At 35.8% G+C, this 17,272-nt stretch overlaps 1 protein-coding gene across 1 annotated transcript; it reads right to left on the reverse strand.

The window, feature by feature from the left end:
* Nucleotides 1-525: 525 nt before the first annotated feature.
* LOC133858016 (4-alpha-glucanotransferase, chloroplastic/amyloplastic) lies at nucleotides 526-15,691 on the reverse strand. The gene is made up of 16 exons (XM_062293426.1): nucleotides 15,259-15,691; nucleotides 15,030-15,092; nucleotides 14,224-14,312; nucleotides 14,071-14,131; nucleotides 6,630-6,708; nucleotides 5,081-5,217; nucleotides 4,813-4,971; nucleotides 4,643-4,719; nucleotides 3,932-4,071; nucleotides 3,816-3,847; nucleotides 3,657-3,731; nucleotides 2,212-2,284; nucleotides 2,016-2,104; nucleotides 1,663-1,707; nucleotides 1,401-1,553; nucleotides 526-768 (listed from the first exon to the last, which is right to left on the reverse strand). The coding sequence occupies exons 1-16, from the start codon at nucleotides 15,613-15,615 to the stop codon at nucleotides 664-666; spliced, it is 1,734 nt and encodes a 577-aa protein (XP_062149410.1). The 5' UTR covers nucleotides 15,616-15,691; the 3' UTR covers nucleotides 526-663.
* Nucleotides 15,692-17,272: the final 1,581 nt, after the last annotated feature.

The following is a 17,272-nucleotide window of genomic DNA, read 5'->3' on the forward strand; positions in this document are numbered from 1 at the left end:
ACACTATTATTTAGATCACACTTGCTAGTCATTTTGTCATGAAATTTTCATATCATACATTATTTAGCTTCCTACATCATCCATTTATAATTAGTAAAGGTGAAAAAAATTGAAACGCTGCTATATGCATATGAGGTAACACCAAAACGACGTTACTTAAGTAAATTTAATTAAATGCATGATATATATAATATCTAAAGAGTATGCTGTTATCCACATAAGCGAATAAGTGTGAATAGCAGATGCGAACGGTTATTATTTACCCGCATTTTTGCTCTATAATTTTTTTACAAAACCTGAGTCATATCCGTATAGAAATACCTTAGTATATTATTCCACGGCAAGCGAAATGCTTTATTTTTCTTAGTTTATCATAGAAAAATTTGTATCAAGATCCTTGGGCAAGTGTGAAAGACTTCTATAACAGTCGCAATATATTTGGTGGGGGTATAGATTTAATTTTGGAAACATTATATTTTATTCATTTGTGATATATTTTGGGGAAAAATATATCCGGGACCTTGCTTTGACTAAGGCAAAGTTGTTTATTTATTGACACAGAAAACAGTATGCAAGTAGTTCTATTTCAAAAGAGGTGAATGGCAAATCCACTGTCGATTTGTAGCCACTTAAACAAACCTCAGCATCCGTGATTTGAAGATTTCACAGTCGACCGTACATTGATAGCATATTCCTCAGTTTCGTTGCTTCTGGCTCCAGGCTATCAAAGCTCATGGTACTAGGCAGCCTCCAGCCCCAATTTCCGAACTGTGTACAGTAGAAATACATCATACACATGCCGAGATGCAGAGCATGAAAGCTTTCTTGAATGCATGCGTTAGACTATGACAGTCGAAAATATATAATAAAATATGATTGGCGTTGATGTAATATTTAACATTTTTCGAAGACAATTTAAACGTATGTTGGGTGCTGCAATGATCTATTTGTAGAGCTGACAATTTTAACATGAATCGTGAACCCGATATGGCATTAGATTGTTAGTATTTGGTATAAACGAGTTTGGGTCATAAACGGGTCGAATCGCTTGATTCGTTTAATAAACGGGCCAATCACGGGTTGACCCACTTGACTTGTTTATAATATATATATATATATATATATATATATATATATATATAAGTTCAAACAAATCAAACATGTCACGTTTGGATCGAAACGAGCCGTGTCAAACGGGTTAACACAAATTGCTTTTGGGTCTAAACAGGTTAAACGTGTGTTAGGTTCATGTGTTGTATTCGGGTTGAATAGTGTAATCCGTTTAACCAAAACAAGTTGTGTTCGAGTTAATGGATGGAGCCGAATTGACTGATAATTTCCAGAAAATGTTAATCATAAAAAATAGATTTATATTCGCCTATTTTGTTGCAGTGTTTTACCTGAGTTGCAGGAATGTTCATCCTCGCAGAATTCCCTAGCCCTAGAATATCTTGCATAGGTATGATTGCAGTTCGGGCCACTGAAGATAACACCGCCTGGATGAGGGACCACGAGATATCATCTTCCTCAGTAATTTTGAGATGCTTTAGTACCTGAGACAACAATTACATTCAAGTAAAAATACAAGAAGACCTAAACCTCGTTTATATACTGTTTGAAAATTTCATGTGTTAATGAGGGTTACGAAAAGAAACAACTGACATTGGACTTCTCTTCTTGCTTCAAAATGTCCCACCAACCTCGAATCTATAATACAAATGAACACAGTTAGTAGGCTCTACTAAACTATGGAAAAAGAATACTCCTAAGTCAGGATCATTGAATGGGAACAACTATTCATGGGCCATAAACCGAAAAGATCTTCCAGATACAGAATTCAGAAGCCTGAAGAAAATGCAATAGATCAAAGTGGAGTAAAAGTCTCAAGGATTAAGTGCAAATAGGTGTTATATCATATCAATGCGATATATATTTCCATTGTTCGGTTGTTCCCCTAACTAAGAAGAAAATCCAGCAACAGATTGAAAGAAGTCCATGGCATGGAGGAATTTTACCGTGTCATTATCGTGAGTTCCAGGGTACACAACTTGATTGCGTTCATGATTATGAGGCAAGTGAGGGTTATCAGCATCACTTCCAAAACCTGAGAAAAGAAAACAGAAAGAATAAGTTACACCGTGTAAAATTCAAGGTCTGTCTCAAACACGACCACTTAAGAGAGTGTATACTAAACTAAAAATAATTTACTACCAAACTGGAGGACAGCCATTCCAGGTGCCCCAATGGATTTCCGAAGCTGGACTACATCCTCTGTGATAACTCCCTGTCACGTGACAGTACAAGAGACGAGAATTATCAGGCAAAAATCAATGAATATGTTGAATAGGATGTTTCCTTGCACAAAGCTACCATGCAATCTTCACAACAATCAATGACAGGGCCAAATAACAAAGGATCCAACCATATGATATGTTTTTTATTTTTATTTTAAAAAAAGGAGCAGCATAACTATGACAGCCTTTTATTGGTTTGTACAATTACAAAAAGATAGATCGTGCATGCACAGATGTCTAAACAAAAACACTGCAGCTTGGCTTTGTTATTGATTAATTGATCTTTGTTCTGGTGCTCCAACTGTTTATATAACAATCCTTGTCAATAATGTTTTTCATTCCCACGAATTATTTTCATAATACCAGCATTGCACAAGTAATGAACAAAAATTTGTTTTCCTCAATATGAGCAGCACATCTGATGTAAGGGATATAATATTCGTATAATTGATTGTAGTTGGGCTTTGGGTAATAGACCCGTTGTAAATGTGGGTTGTGAAGTGGGTATTCATTTGGGCTTAGTTTGTTAAGTAGTTAGTAGTTAGGAGAGATATAAAAGCCCAATGGATAGGAAAGAAGAGTTATCGATTGTGTAAGTGAATTCTCAGAATTGTGTAGTTCTTGGAGCCTTCGTGGGTGAGCTCGAATCATCCATTTTTGGAGCCCGACTAAGCTCGAATTAGTCAACCTTTTTATCAATTTCAATATACAGTTTATCCATTCCATTCTTTCATTCTACAAATCCATCAATATCCATTCCAATTTCATATCCATTTCCATCTATATCATAGAAAATATACTACAAACAAGAAAATTCATTACATCTGAAATACCAAAAGATTTATTAGGAAGAACACAATAGACATCAATGACCATAACATTTCCTTTTCTTTTTTCTTATAATATTTTTGGGCTAATGAGGTGTTCAAAATGTCCCCAGGTACAGGTAGTCCTCCTTTTTCCGCACATACTAAGAAATGGGAACAATACTTTAACAGGCAAATACATTCCTTAATTATGAGTGGAAAGAGATGCCATTTGGTTTAGAAACATCATTGAATTACACCAATCTTAGACCACTCTAACAAGCCAATTCGTACTCATGTCAATAACATGCTTAAGATGCCTCGACAAACATCACAGATGGTAGGAGGCATTTTATTCAAGTCAATAAATTATCAGATCAATGACCATCATTTGTTTCAAATCTGTGCAACCACAATATAAGGGTTTCCAATGTTAGTAATTGTTATTGTTAGCAAATAATATGATGCCACCAGCGCTACTGGATCATATATCAAATAAAGGGCAAAAAATTGAGAAGAATTAAGCTCCTTTTGAATTATATCTGATAGAACATACCAAATCTTCTGCTATTATATTGATCTTCCCAACTGCTCTGGAGATGGCATCAAATAAGGATTTTCCAGGTCCCACCTACTGTCACAAAATAACAGCTGGAGTGGATAATGGGATAGCTGAAGAAACGTTATAATTAGCTCTAAATTACAGAAATAAGACCTTCCATCTTCCAACCATCGCAACTCTTGCTTCTGCGCAATTATGCAAAACATTAGTGTAACATACACATGCACCAAAAAACAATGATAAGCCAAAATGTAATCTAAAGTACTCACCAGAAGGAACAGCCCAAAAGCCAGCAAATCCTCTAAAGTGGTCTATCCTGAATTCATCATACAGATCCTGTGCCCGTCGTATGCGGCGTATCCACCATGAAAATCCATCTTTCTCCATGGCTTTCCAATCATACAGAGGGCTTTTAAATCAGAAGTGATATTAATTAATAAGGTGAATAATATAGAAAGACAACTATGAAACTATTTGAGTAATATGTAAAAAGTAATCAGCATAAACATGAGTTAATGTAGGAATAAAGATCTAAGTTATAAATATCAAAATAAAACATGTACAGTGGCGAAGCCAGAAATTTAAGGTTGCATGGGTGGAATTAAAATAATAAAATAATGATAAAATAATTTTTTTTTCTTAATATACTATATTTTTATTATATAATATGATAAATTTGGTTCATAAAATAAATAAATTAATTATAATTAAAATTAAAAATTAAAAAAAAAAAAAAAAAAATCCAAGGGAAATAAGAAGGAAAGAAATTAAAGGTAAAAAATGTATGCAAAAAACAAATATATAAAGAAATCATCAAGTGCAGCAGGTTGAGATATTGCCATTAATTAGGAAATTTATTCCTCTGGCAAAATAAATCGCTGACCTTCAATATATGTACAAAGATGTCTTCAAAATATAAATTCCAAGCACATATTTACATGAATAACTGTTTGCATGGCAGTGTCTAGTGTAGTACAAACCTGCCCCACAGCTGACCAGTTTCACTGAAGGCATCGGGGGGAACGCCACTAACTAGAAGAGGATAACCATTCCTGTTCTGCAAGACAAATTGTACTTAGTATCTAGCACCAGGGTCCGATGCTTCGAAATCATATTAACAATTCCCATGATTCACCAAGGAACTACTCACCAGCCAAAAATGTTTCTTATTTGCCCAAACATCTGCACTGTGGTAACCTACATAAATGGGCATGTCGCCTATTATGCTGATTCCCTTCATCTGTGCATACTTGTGAACTTTCTGCCATTGCCTTTGGAATAAGAACTGTTGGGCAATGAATTGATCTATCTGGACAAGTAAAAGCATGATTATGTAATCTGTGGGTTCTTACTATCTCGGAAGATGCTGTGAGAAACTATAAGCCCATAATATGGTCAAAAAACTATCTAGATCTTACAAAATCCTTTTTGCTTTGGTAAATGTTTTCCAACTCTGCAAGATGGCGATTCTTTAGAGGTTCAGGCCACTCATACCAACTGAAAGTATTTAAACTGTCTTCAATAGCAGCAAAATAAGCTGCATCTTCAAGCCAGCCTACCAAAATGGAAAAATGAGAAATAAATAAGAGATGCATCCAGTGACCAGGGTCCACAAAAGTACAGAACATCACTGAGTCTAATTCAACTGGATACTATAATCTATCTACAAATCTGAATGGGGAATGAAATTGGTATTTTCAATGAAAGAAATCGAAGTACATTAGTTAAAAAATGACAAAATCTTCCAAACACTAAGCAGCAAGCAAAATAATTACAGGAAAACCACAGGTCCATTATCTGTTAATTTTTCGATGGGTAGATAGGCACTTCATGGAATGAATTCTTTATAGCCAACCTCACAATAGAAATAAGGTGGTTTGCTTGTTCATAGTTTATTGAAGAAAAGAGGACACCATCTTCTAGTATATGGTACTTTTAAAAAGGACAGTTTGGGAGGTAAATTCAACAAGTATTAGGATAGTATCTTTTTGGAGCACACAATGCTTTCATCTGTTTTCTAAATTAATCAAATCTAAAAGGCCAGTTGCTACTTAGCACTCTATGTTGCACAGTGGATAAATATATTTTCCATGCATGACATGAAAGAGGCACATATTTGTAGACTACCATTCAGGTTCAACTTTGAAGGCAACAAGCATTTTCACAACCCAAACAAGTTAAACAGGTAACTAAAGCCAGCCATTTACAGAAACAAATTAATCTGGCTTCAAACCTTAAGAAGCCATTGAACCAGCTAATAAGACTCGGCATATAATTTAAGTGATTATTGAAATTTATGCAAAGACAAAATTGTATTGGCATTATAGCACCATTGTCTACGATTTTAGTAATTATACTTTGTTAAACAGTGCCCTAATCTGTTCTGTGAACATAATATTAATGTTACTAATACTTTTTTTTTTAATAAGTAATTTTTTTTTGTCCCCAAGGGAGGAAAGGAGAATGAGACATTCAAACTAGTAACCTTCGCTTCACGAGACCAATTACATTGTGTTAAGAAAATTTCCACCTATAATTTAGTTACTCGCCTGAACCTAAATTTTAGAATATTTACAAATGGTTTCTTGATTTTAACACAAGGAAATTGGGAAGAAGTCATTGCATGAGATCTAGAAATTGCATGAAAAATACACAACTTACCATAAACATACCCCTTCCCAAACCCCCCAAAAAAGGCCTATTTTAGTTGGCCTTGCCAGACATTTACCTTTCACAGATTACAATGCTAGTCCTGGTTTATAATTAAGTTGAACTCAACTATTAATTCTAAAAATGAGATAACATGTGATAAGAAAATCAGTTTGCTGCCTAAATCTTTGTATTCACAAGACCCAGAACCACAGATATCAATATAAGATGCAGATGGAAGCAGATGGGCTTAAACATACTAGAGAACCATGTGCATGATATGATTAACGAAAAAAAAAAAAAGTACGGAAATCACACTAGATATATCAGGGTCTCTACGGAAGGCTTCAAGCTCTCCTTTAAGTTCTCCTTCACTCAAAATGAGCCTCTCTGCAGCCTAAGAAAAGACAAAAATAATAAGCATTTTGGTGTAAAAATAAAAAGAGAATACTAAGGCAACAAAGAGTTATGCAGCATTCAAAGTATTTTAAGTAGCATATTTACAAACAAGGATTCATGGAACCAGTGAATTATTTTTCCGTTCTGTTTCTTCTGTTACCCTTTTTATATTAACACACAGGCACACATAAAGAGAGGGCCAAAGGATGCAGACATTTTTTTTTTCTTTGCAACCATTAGTGAAACAAAACTTTCCACTAAGGGCCACACACAACATGGACACCTCTAGGTGTAAATCCTAGTAGAACTGCTTGGAAGACTCAAGCTTAATGACCCTCTCTCTTGAACTTAATTTTCAGTTTTATGTTTAATTATTGAGTAATGCTATATACTACACTGTGATCCCACCAAGTTGACGTGGCACACACAGTCAACAATGCCACATCATTGCATTAAAAAAAACGAAATTCAAAACAAGAGCATCAAAAACATTTCACTGCCCACTCAACATTTTTGTTTCCTCTTCTCAACGTCAAAAACCTAGCCACCATTCTCCACCGATGTCCCCCCTCACAACCACCATGATCCAGTGACGCAACGGAGGTGGATAGCCGAAGTTCTCTCCCTCTCTCTCTCTCTCTCTCTCTCTCTCTCTCTCTGCGAAGCGAAATCTCACCCAAGATTTCTGGGATTCAAAATTAGGCATCGCCGCCCACCAACACTGAAGAACACCAACATCTACAACCACCACACACCGCCTTCTGAAGGTTTGATTTCTCAGATTTCTTCTAACTCCTCTTTTTCTGTCCTTTCCTCATTTCCACCCTCTTTTGATTTTTCTTCAGTATGTCTAAGATTTGTCTCTACGTTTGCTTTTTTTGGAACTGGGCAGGAATTTTTGGTCCTTTAAAAGCTGAACTGAATTGGGTTTTGTACTAAGTCTTCAACTTCTCAGGCTTTTAGCTTGTGGGTTTTCACCATCTAAGAAGGTTTTCACCTCATACTGTTACTTGTTTGAGTTGTTCAGCAAGTGATAATTGCAATCTGGTGGTTGTTGGTTGCATCATTCGGTGTGTTTCGGAATTAGGGCTTTGGTTGTCTTTGCCTCTTTGTTAATTGGTTTCTTTCTCTACCTCTGAATTTTAGGGTTTTCTTCATCTTGTTGGTTATATTTCTATCTATGTAGACATTTGAACTTTGTTACTCCTACTAGCTAGGTGGCTTCTATTGTATACTCCATGTTTATCTAAGGGGGCGTTACGCTTTTAATAATATCTCGAATACTTATCAAAAAAAGATATTTGAGCTTTGTTTTCCGTTTTACTTGGTGGGTGCTTGTTTTGTTCAAATTTAATTTTGCTCTATTTATGAGATAGTTTGTAACTTCATACATTCATTGTGTTCAAAGAACTTGGATGTATTCACAAAGATGTTACCATGAGCCAAATGATCGAACATAGGCATCAACCCCACGAATCACTTCAAACCACAAGAGGACTAACCCGTTATTACTTTTCACCGTCAAACCATCATTACTTTGAATGACTTCATTACAGCTAGAAGATACAACTGAAAGGTGATGGGAAAATGGACTAAGTTCACACCTCAAGGCATGGTATTTCTCCTTTAACATATCTACATGTTTCATCACATCCATGTATTGGTCAATGCGTGTTGATGTGATCTATCCTTATCCATAAAAAAAAAAATTGCACATGTTCTTAAAAAAAATATATCTTCGCTTCAAGTCTTTCCTCCATCGGTCAAGAATATATTTTGGTGGCAATGATATAACTCTCCTTATGGTCAGTACAAGAAGACATTGCCTGCACAAGATTCCTCTTAATTCAAACAAGCCACAAGTGCACTTCACATTCCTCTTCATTGAAGTAAATACAAAATCTTACCTTCTTTTATGTATTCATCATTAATGTTTACATCATCAGTCACTTGATAGGTAGAAATTATACCTTCACTTTGCATTGGTGTAAACATCTTCAAACTTCTTCTCAATAGGATAATGGCTTATACACGGAATCGTGCTATTAAATAAATTGAAATCAGCAACACTTTCATTCTCAACCTTTTCCTTCAAAGCATTATCAAATTAGTCAACAAATTCCTTCAATGTGATCCCCGAGTGCATATTACCATAAAAAAATAAAAAAAAATAATAATAATAATGCATTCATACTTTCACTTCGTTGCATAGTAGTCATTCTGGTCCAAAATGTATTTATCATAGATGCTGGTACTCAATGAGTCCGCTTACTATATAACCCATGCAACCATTCTGATAACTCTCAAGTAGAATTTGTCAACTTTCATATAATTCATCACACGTCTTAGAATCATACAGACAAGTTTGTCGAACACTCTTAGTGGCACTATATTTGAGCATATGATCCAAGCTTTTCAGGAGTTTTCACATAATGTGTCAGACAAAATCTATGTCGGGTTCTTGGAAAAACTCTTGTAATTGCACTTTTCATAGCCCTGTCTTGATCTGTTATAATTGCACTTGGAGCTCGACTGTTTATGCATTTCAAACATGTCTCTCAAACAACCAAACAAATGTGTTTGTATCCTTGCTTAATATTAGTCCTACCCCAAAAAGTACTAACTAACCATGATCACTCCCACGAACTGAGCAAATGGAATTTGATATATATTAGTCAAGTATGTCGTGTTAAATGTAATCACATCCCCAAAGTACTCATACGATGCCCTACTTCGTGCATCAGCCCAAAACACATTTCTCAACCTGTATTCATCATCCTTGTCCAACACATAAAAGAAGTCATCATTTATTTTTTGCATTCTACTGAAATAATCACGAAGTGCTTCAGTACCTTCTTTGCCAAGCCGGAGATGTCTTGCCTTGTCAATCCCCACCGCACATCAACAACCAAAGAGTTAAAATTCTTACAAATACCTATTACAGCTCTATCATTTAACTCAAGCCTTCTTTTTACAACGAATCCAACTTCTATTACCTCTACAAACTTGATTCATGCGATTAATGCAATTCCTTTTTGGGGCAGGACTAATATCAAGCAAGGATACAGACACATTTGTATGATTGTTTGAGACATGTTTGAAATGCATAAATGATCAAGCTCCAAGTGCAATTATAACAGATCAGGATAGGGCAATGAAAAGTGCAATTGCAAGTGTTTTTCAAAGAACCCGACATAGATTGTCTATGACACATTATGTGAAAACTCCTGAAAACCTTGGATCACATGCTCAATATAGTGCCATTAAGAGTGCCCGACAAACTTGTCTGTATAATTCTTTGACATGTGCTGAATTCGAGGAAAGTTGGCAAAGTCTACTTGAGAGTTATCAGCTGAACGATAATGCATGATTGCGTGGGTTATATAGTAAGAGAACTCATTGGGTACCCACATCTGTGAAAAATAAATTTTGGGCTACAATGACTACTATGCAACGAAGTGAAAGTATGAAAGCATTTTTTGACGGTCATGTGCACTCAGGGATCACATTGAAGAAATTTGTTGACCAATTTGATAATGCTTTGAAGGAAATGGTTGAGAATGAAAGTATTGCTGGTTTCAGTTCATTTAATAGCACGATTTCGTGTATAAGCCATTATCCTATTGAAAAGAAGTTTCAAGATATTTACACCAGTGCAAAGTTCAAAGAAGTCTAGGCGGAGTTTAGGTGAGAGATGTATTGTAATTGATCTCTTCTTAAAAATGAAGGTGAAATTTCTACCTATCAAGTGACTGAAGATGTAAACATTAATGATGACTACATAAAAGAAGTAAGATTTTGTGTTTACTTCAATGAAGATGAATGTAAAGTGAAGTGCACTTGTGGCTTGTTTGAATTAATACGAATCTTGTACATGCATGCCTTTTTTGTACAAGCCATAAGGAGAATTACGTCGTTGACACCAAAATATATTCTTGACCGATTGGAGGAAGGACTTGAAGCGAAGATACACTTTTCTTAAAAGTAGTTATGATGATTTGAGCAGTAACCCTGATGCCCAAAAATATGACAGCATGTGCAAAAAATTTTATGATTTAGCATCGATCACATCAACAAGTATGGACCATTACATGATGTGATGAAACATGTAGATATGTTAAAGGATAATATCGTGCCTTGAGTTGTGAACCCAGCCCACTTTCCTGTCACCTTTCAATTGCATCTTCTAGCTATCACATTAGTCCAATAGGTTGGGGGTGGGATAAGGGTGTAGTATTTAGCATATGTCATTATCAAAACCTCACCTTTAAGCTCTAATCCAACTTCAATGTTGATGAGGTTGATGGCGGCGGCATGACACCACCATCGACCTACACACTATTACAAATGGAGAAAGAAAAAACAAAGAAGAAAATGGCACAACAAGAAGATAGTGCATTTAAATCTAGAACTAGGGCTGTAAATAAACTAGTTCATTCGACAACTCGCTCGGTTTAGTCTAACGCGAACTCGAGCTCGATACTGTACAAACCCGCTCATTACTGTAAAAACCCGCTCGATTAATAAGTGATACATACCGACTTGCTCGGCAAAACTCGATAGGGGCTCACGAGCTTAGCTCGTTTAAAGCTCGACCTGATCACTCGCTTGGCTTGTTAGCTCGTTCATATATATATTACTAAAAATGAGTTATATAAATTGAAGTATGTATATTAGTAATTAAGAAATATATGTCATATAGGTTACTTAATATTTATGTCTGTGTATTAGTTAACATACGAACTAGTAATTAGTTAGTTAATAAACTAACATATTAACTAAGTTAATATATATATATATATTAACTTACTAAGTACAATTAACTATAGGTTACTTTGATAATAAAAAAATATAAGTTACTTCATATTTGTATGTATACTATATATATGAATATATTATATATTAATGTGTGTGTGTGTATTAGTATTAACATTCTATCTAGTTAGTTAATATATACTAAATGAGTATTACTAAGTAAATTAACATAAGTTACATAAATATTAGTTAATATGAAACATTATGACATGTGGTTAAATTGTTAAACTAATTAAATATATAACTTTTTTTTCTTTTATAAATAGTTCTGATCTTATTTTTTTTTATAAGTATAAATAGTTATGATATTATTGAGAAAAAAAGGGTTAAACCCACGTACACGAAGAGTATACAATAAGGACACAACCCTATAAAACTATATTGAATAGTTTTTTTGATAAGTAAAACTATATTGAATAGTTAGTATACAAGTAAGTATTAACATATTAAATAGTAAATACTAACTATAGTTAGGTGTTAACTAAATAGCTAATACTAATAACTAGTCATAACATATTTAATTATATAACTATATGCTAATGATTAAGGTGTCAGTGCAATTCCCTAACTTTTTTTGCAATCCGTCATATTGTTAAAAACTAAGAATAAATCCTAGTCTTCGTTTTCCTATTTAAACTAATTACTAACGCTAGCTATCATCAAGTCACCAAAACCACACCTTTCAGCATTCATTTCCCCCATTTACGCTACAGGCTACACGTTAATCAAGCTCCCTTTGACAAGTCTCCCCTTCGATCTCACCCCTTAGATTTTCTACAAACACTAACAATCGTAGCATGCCATTTTGATTTTCTGACCGTTGAAAGGAAAAACCAACTGGCTTCAACTTCCTTCGCATGTTACCCACTGACCAGCATTAAACCTCACTCTAATATGCATGATTTTATGACTCCATCTCATTTCCCAAAGTCCCTCTTAGAGCATTCACAATGGCTTAGCTATTTTCACCTTTAAGCTAAAATGGCTAATCCATTCACTAAAAAGTCCTTCATCCGATTATGCAAATCAATTGCAACATGCATTTGTGAATAGTGCAACTCCACATGTAAAGTTGCACTATTCACACATGCATCTATTTTTTTATTTGTTTCTCTTTCTTTCACTCTCTCTCCTCCCCTCCGTCTCTCACCAAAACTCATTTACGCTATAGCAATATTATAATATATCTCCGAATCTGAGAAATTGTATTTCAGAGTATGTCTATATGACAAAATCTATGTTTGCCATTTTAAGGTCACACTCATGTGAACCACCTCAGATGAGAACAAAAATTTTGCTGACTTTATAGCAAATAATTATCCAAAAAAAAATGATCATGTTAAAAAAAATGACTTATCATTGAAAAAATATCTTAGAAATAAAATAAAGAAAGATAAAGAAAGAATAAAAAATATATATATTTAAATGATATAGTTAAATAATAGATAATCGGATGTATGGTACCTTTTGAAACCCATTAGTTAAAATAGATAAAGTAGGTTTTGGTTAGCCATTTTGCATATAAAAATGCACAAGCCATTGGGAGTGCTCTTAACCATTGATCAGAAGACGCCATATTCCTCACTGTTCATTTATTTTGAACTCTTGCCGCTTCCTTTACTACTAGCCTATTAAAGATTTGACTCAACACTGACTTTCTCTTCCCAACATGTCCTCAGTTCTCAAGACTCCAATTTCCTACACAAGTCTCTTCTCGAACAGTTGCAATTTTTTTCTTTTGAACTTTCATCTTCCTCCCACTCTACCTTCCATTTTCATACTCCGGCTGCTGCCCTTAACTAGACCCATGAACGGTAAACCCCCCTTTCCTCTTTTCCTTTCATCGTTTCTTCTCCACACTGTGAGAGAGATGCAGAGAGAGAGAGCTCCCAGTGGCGAGAAAGAAGAAGAAGAAGAAGAAGGTGAAGCAAAGGAAGAGGTCCGACCGTTTGGAGCTGGCGCCGAGTGTCTAGTATGCGCACCTTGTCAAGAAGATTGTTGGCTTCAATCTTGAGCCTACACACTGTGTGAAGATGGAATGCTTCGAGCTCGAGTCGAGTCGAGCCTGTCGAGTCTCCGACTCGAGCTCGGCTCAATTAGGGGCCTTCATAAACGAGTCAGTCTCAAAAATCCAAAGCACGGCTTAGCTCGCCCTAGACTAGAACCTTTGACTCTGATACCATATTATGATTAGTCTAGTTTACAAAATAGAGAGCCTTAGTATCTATATATTTCTTACCTTCGCAATTCATTGATATATATAGGAACCAATACAATATTCTAGAAGAGAAATGATATTTTTACATCTCTTATACATCTCATTTTTAAATCTACCTTTGAATTTATAGGACTCATATTGGTCCCCACAAAGGACTACTCATAGGAAACACCTCATATGCCATATGGACATCGCACCATGGGACAACTCATAGGGACACTTGTCCCTTTTTTTCTAACAAGGTTTAAGCCACTGACTCAACATGATTTTTAGCCTACATGCCAAAATAAAAGAAAATTAGCACCATTGCTGCTTTAGGTAGTGTACCTTATCTATTAAAGGATCTTTCAGGTCAGCAACAGTTGGGAAGTTCACACGGTCAGCATCACTGCATGAACAACAAAAGATTAATGAAATAGACACGGAGATAAAGGACTATAGCTTAATATCATGATTCACTCAGAAATTAAAAGTCCTCACATTGGTTTTGGTAGCTCCTCCTTCATCAACAGACCATCCTTAACAAGTTCTTCGAGAGATATCAAGAGAGTATTACCACAATTTGCATCCTAAAAGTAATCGCGTCAAGGAATATTGCCCAAAATTACATGACACATACAAAATATCAGAGGAACTATGCGCTAAGTGGTTTAGGTATACTAACATTCATAAACTGGGATTAAATAAGATCGATGGTGCAATTTTTATGATAATAGTATGAATGTACTCATGTCATATACAGGATCTAAAACCATCCCCTGAGCGGAACCCAAGAAAGAAATCTAAAAAGCCACAATAAACCCAACTAGTAGATCATACTTTTCCATTTACCATTTTTTTCCAAAATTATCATTATAATCAGAAGCTCATTCCCTTGCTTATTGATTCATCTGAAGACTCAATACACGGCATTCTGACGTTTGGCCACTATGAAAAAAGTGTTCCAGAGTTTCAGAAACAAAAATTAACAACGACAATACGGAGGCACATAGAGTGGCAAAATGCTAAGACAGTTTTGGAAAATCTTAGAAGCTGATAAGGACTGGCATATCGCAACCCATAATAACAATAAATATCTGATAATACGAGTGAAGCCATTCCTAAGCATGCTAGAATGATTATAAGGGATGACTTCCAAGAAGCCTCTTTCCAATGTACATTTCATTCATCCATTGCACAATGCATTCAATTTTCTCGACACCCCCTCCTCCACACACCAAAAGAAAACAAAAACAATAGGAAAGGAAAACGCTGAAGAGATGAGATGTTTAAATAAACAGTGTCACCTGGCCTGAGTAGGGCGACCCCTCTTCGTTAGCCTTCCTTCCCGGAGGAACAAGAGGAAGAACCTGCACACATGACAAATACATCCAACAAAAATTCAATCTTCGCATACAAATGACAAGAAGAATAAATTCGGATAGCAAGCTGGATGCAAAATTTTTGCTTTCATCTTTTCCACTCAAATTTAATCATGCACCGTTTGACGCACAAACAAAGCGTTAAGAAACGGACCTGCCAGGCGGAGAAGCCAGCGTCATGGAGCCAGTCGACGAACCGGAACGCCTCGTCTCCGAGATCGCCGATCCCGTGAGGTCCTCTGAACGACGTCGGATGGAGCAGTACGCCTGCTCTTCTCCGATCGCCGGGATTCCGCTTTGGCAACCAATCCCCGTAATCGAGCGGTAAATCTTCGCCGACGGCAACAACAGCGCCGTTCTGGATGGAACAAACGACTGAGGGAGTGGTTGCTTTGGGTCTGAAGCACACCGATGAGAGGAAAGTTGTTTCCCTGGGAATTGGATAGAGCGGAGAGTAGCTGTGGAGCTTGGGATACGAAGGCGAGGGCGAGAGCAAGTGATATCTAGCCATAGCAAGGAATCATGAATGTGAGAGAGAGAGAGAGGTAGAGTTCGACTAACAGTGTGGGAGGGAGAGTGGAGCTGGGCGGAAGTAATGAAATGTGCTTACGTTCACCATAATATTCAACGTGGCAGGAATCGACCGGTCACATCTTCTTCAGGTCAAATTTTAGATCTTGATTGAAATTGTTTTCGAAAATCTATTGGTTCTTGTTGAACGGTGGCGGCATGGGCTCCGTACCGTTTGGATCATCTGTGACGAGATCCGATAACGTGGCATGTCACGTGAAGCTCATTCTAATCCTTCTTTTCTGCCGAATAAAAAATATCCATAAGCCTAATTTAGATAATATAAATATTATAATATAATGGAAATAAACCCTACAAGAAAATAGAATAAAAATATATATAATGTTGAGATTTATGTATGAATCTAAAGAGACAGAGAATAGTGGAAGCATGAGAGAGAAATCTCGTACCTTGCAAATCTGTTTCTGGACTTAGTGTTCCAGATTGGACTGCAAAAAAGGTTGAAAAGAACTCTAAACAATGGCTATCGTCACAAGAAAGAGCGCCCAAAAAATCACCGGAAGAACGCCGGAAAAGCTCCTACAAGCCACAGGTATGTAGGTTTGATACCATGTTGAAATTTGTGAATGAATCTAAAGAGACAGAGAATAGCGGAAGTATGAAAGAGAAAAGAGACAGAGATTTTACATAGTTTGGTCAATGACTTACGTCCACAAGGTAAAGCCCAAAGGGTTATATTGTGCTCTTATTAACTTGATTGTTTACAATACAAAGGTCTATATTTATAAGGTTTAGAGTAAACACTAATATGGTAATCAAATCATAATGATTTGATTACAATTCACCGTAAATAGAGAATATTACAATAGCAACCAAATATGGAATATACTGAAAATATATTTCCATATATTCTAGCATATAAAATGGTAATTTACAATCAAACCTAAATAAGAAATATTATTATAAGAAAAATAAACCAACGTAATATATATGAAATATATATTCTAACATCCCCTCAAACTCAAGGTAGAAGCTTTTTGAAACTTGAGTTTTGAAAGAGAAGGAATTCAAGGCAGTCGAAGTCGATGGTTGGATAAAGGTGGTGCCACACGAGAAAGGTTGACATTGGCGGCCGAAGAATGGAGACGAGCCGCAAAAAATCCAATGAAAAGCCAAGTCGCAACTAACAATGATAGTCGAAGAACAGAAACTAGCCGCTAAAACGTCCAATGAATGGCCAAGCCATATTGTGCCAGGGTGTTACGTGTGTGTGGCTAGGGGCTAGTAGAGTGAGATGCGGATTACAGTGCAATAGTAGTAGTTGTTATTCCAGTAGGAATTAGTTGATGTTGGGGTCTGTCATGTGTCATCCATAATTATCTCTTGTATGTTGTTATTGGGTAGGATTTAAGTTGTTGGGTAGAAAGCTAGAAGCTGATTCTGTGACAGCAGATATCTTTATTGCTTTAGTGTTGTTATTTGGTTGTAGTATTGAGTCATGGATCAATTGTAAGTCTTGTAAGTATGGGACTTTGTCTTACGTTTGCTTCTTCTTTAAATACTGCATTGCCATGGAATAAAAGATTAGTAAATAATTTATTCAAACATAGTGTTTGTACGAGTCCAAAGTTTTTCTA

This window comes from Alnus glutinosa, chromosome 14, assembly GCF_958979055.1.
Source record: "Alnus glutinosa chromosome 14, dhAlnGlut1.1, whole genome shotgun sequence".
NCBI lineage: Eukaryota > Viridiplantae > Streptophyta > Magnoliopsida > Fagales > Betulaceae > Alnus > Alnus glutinosa.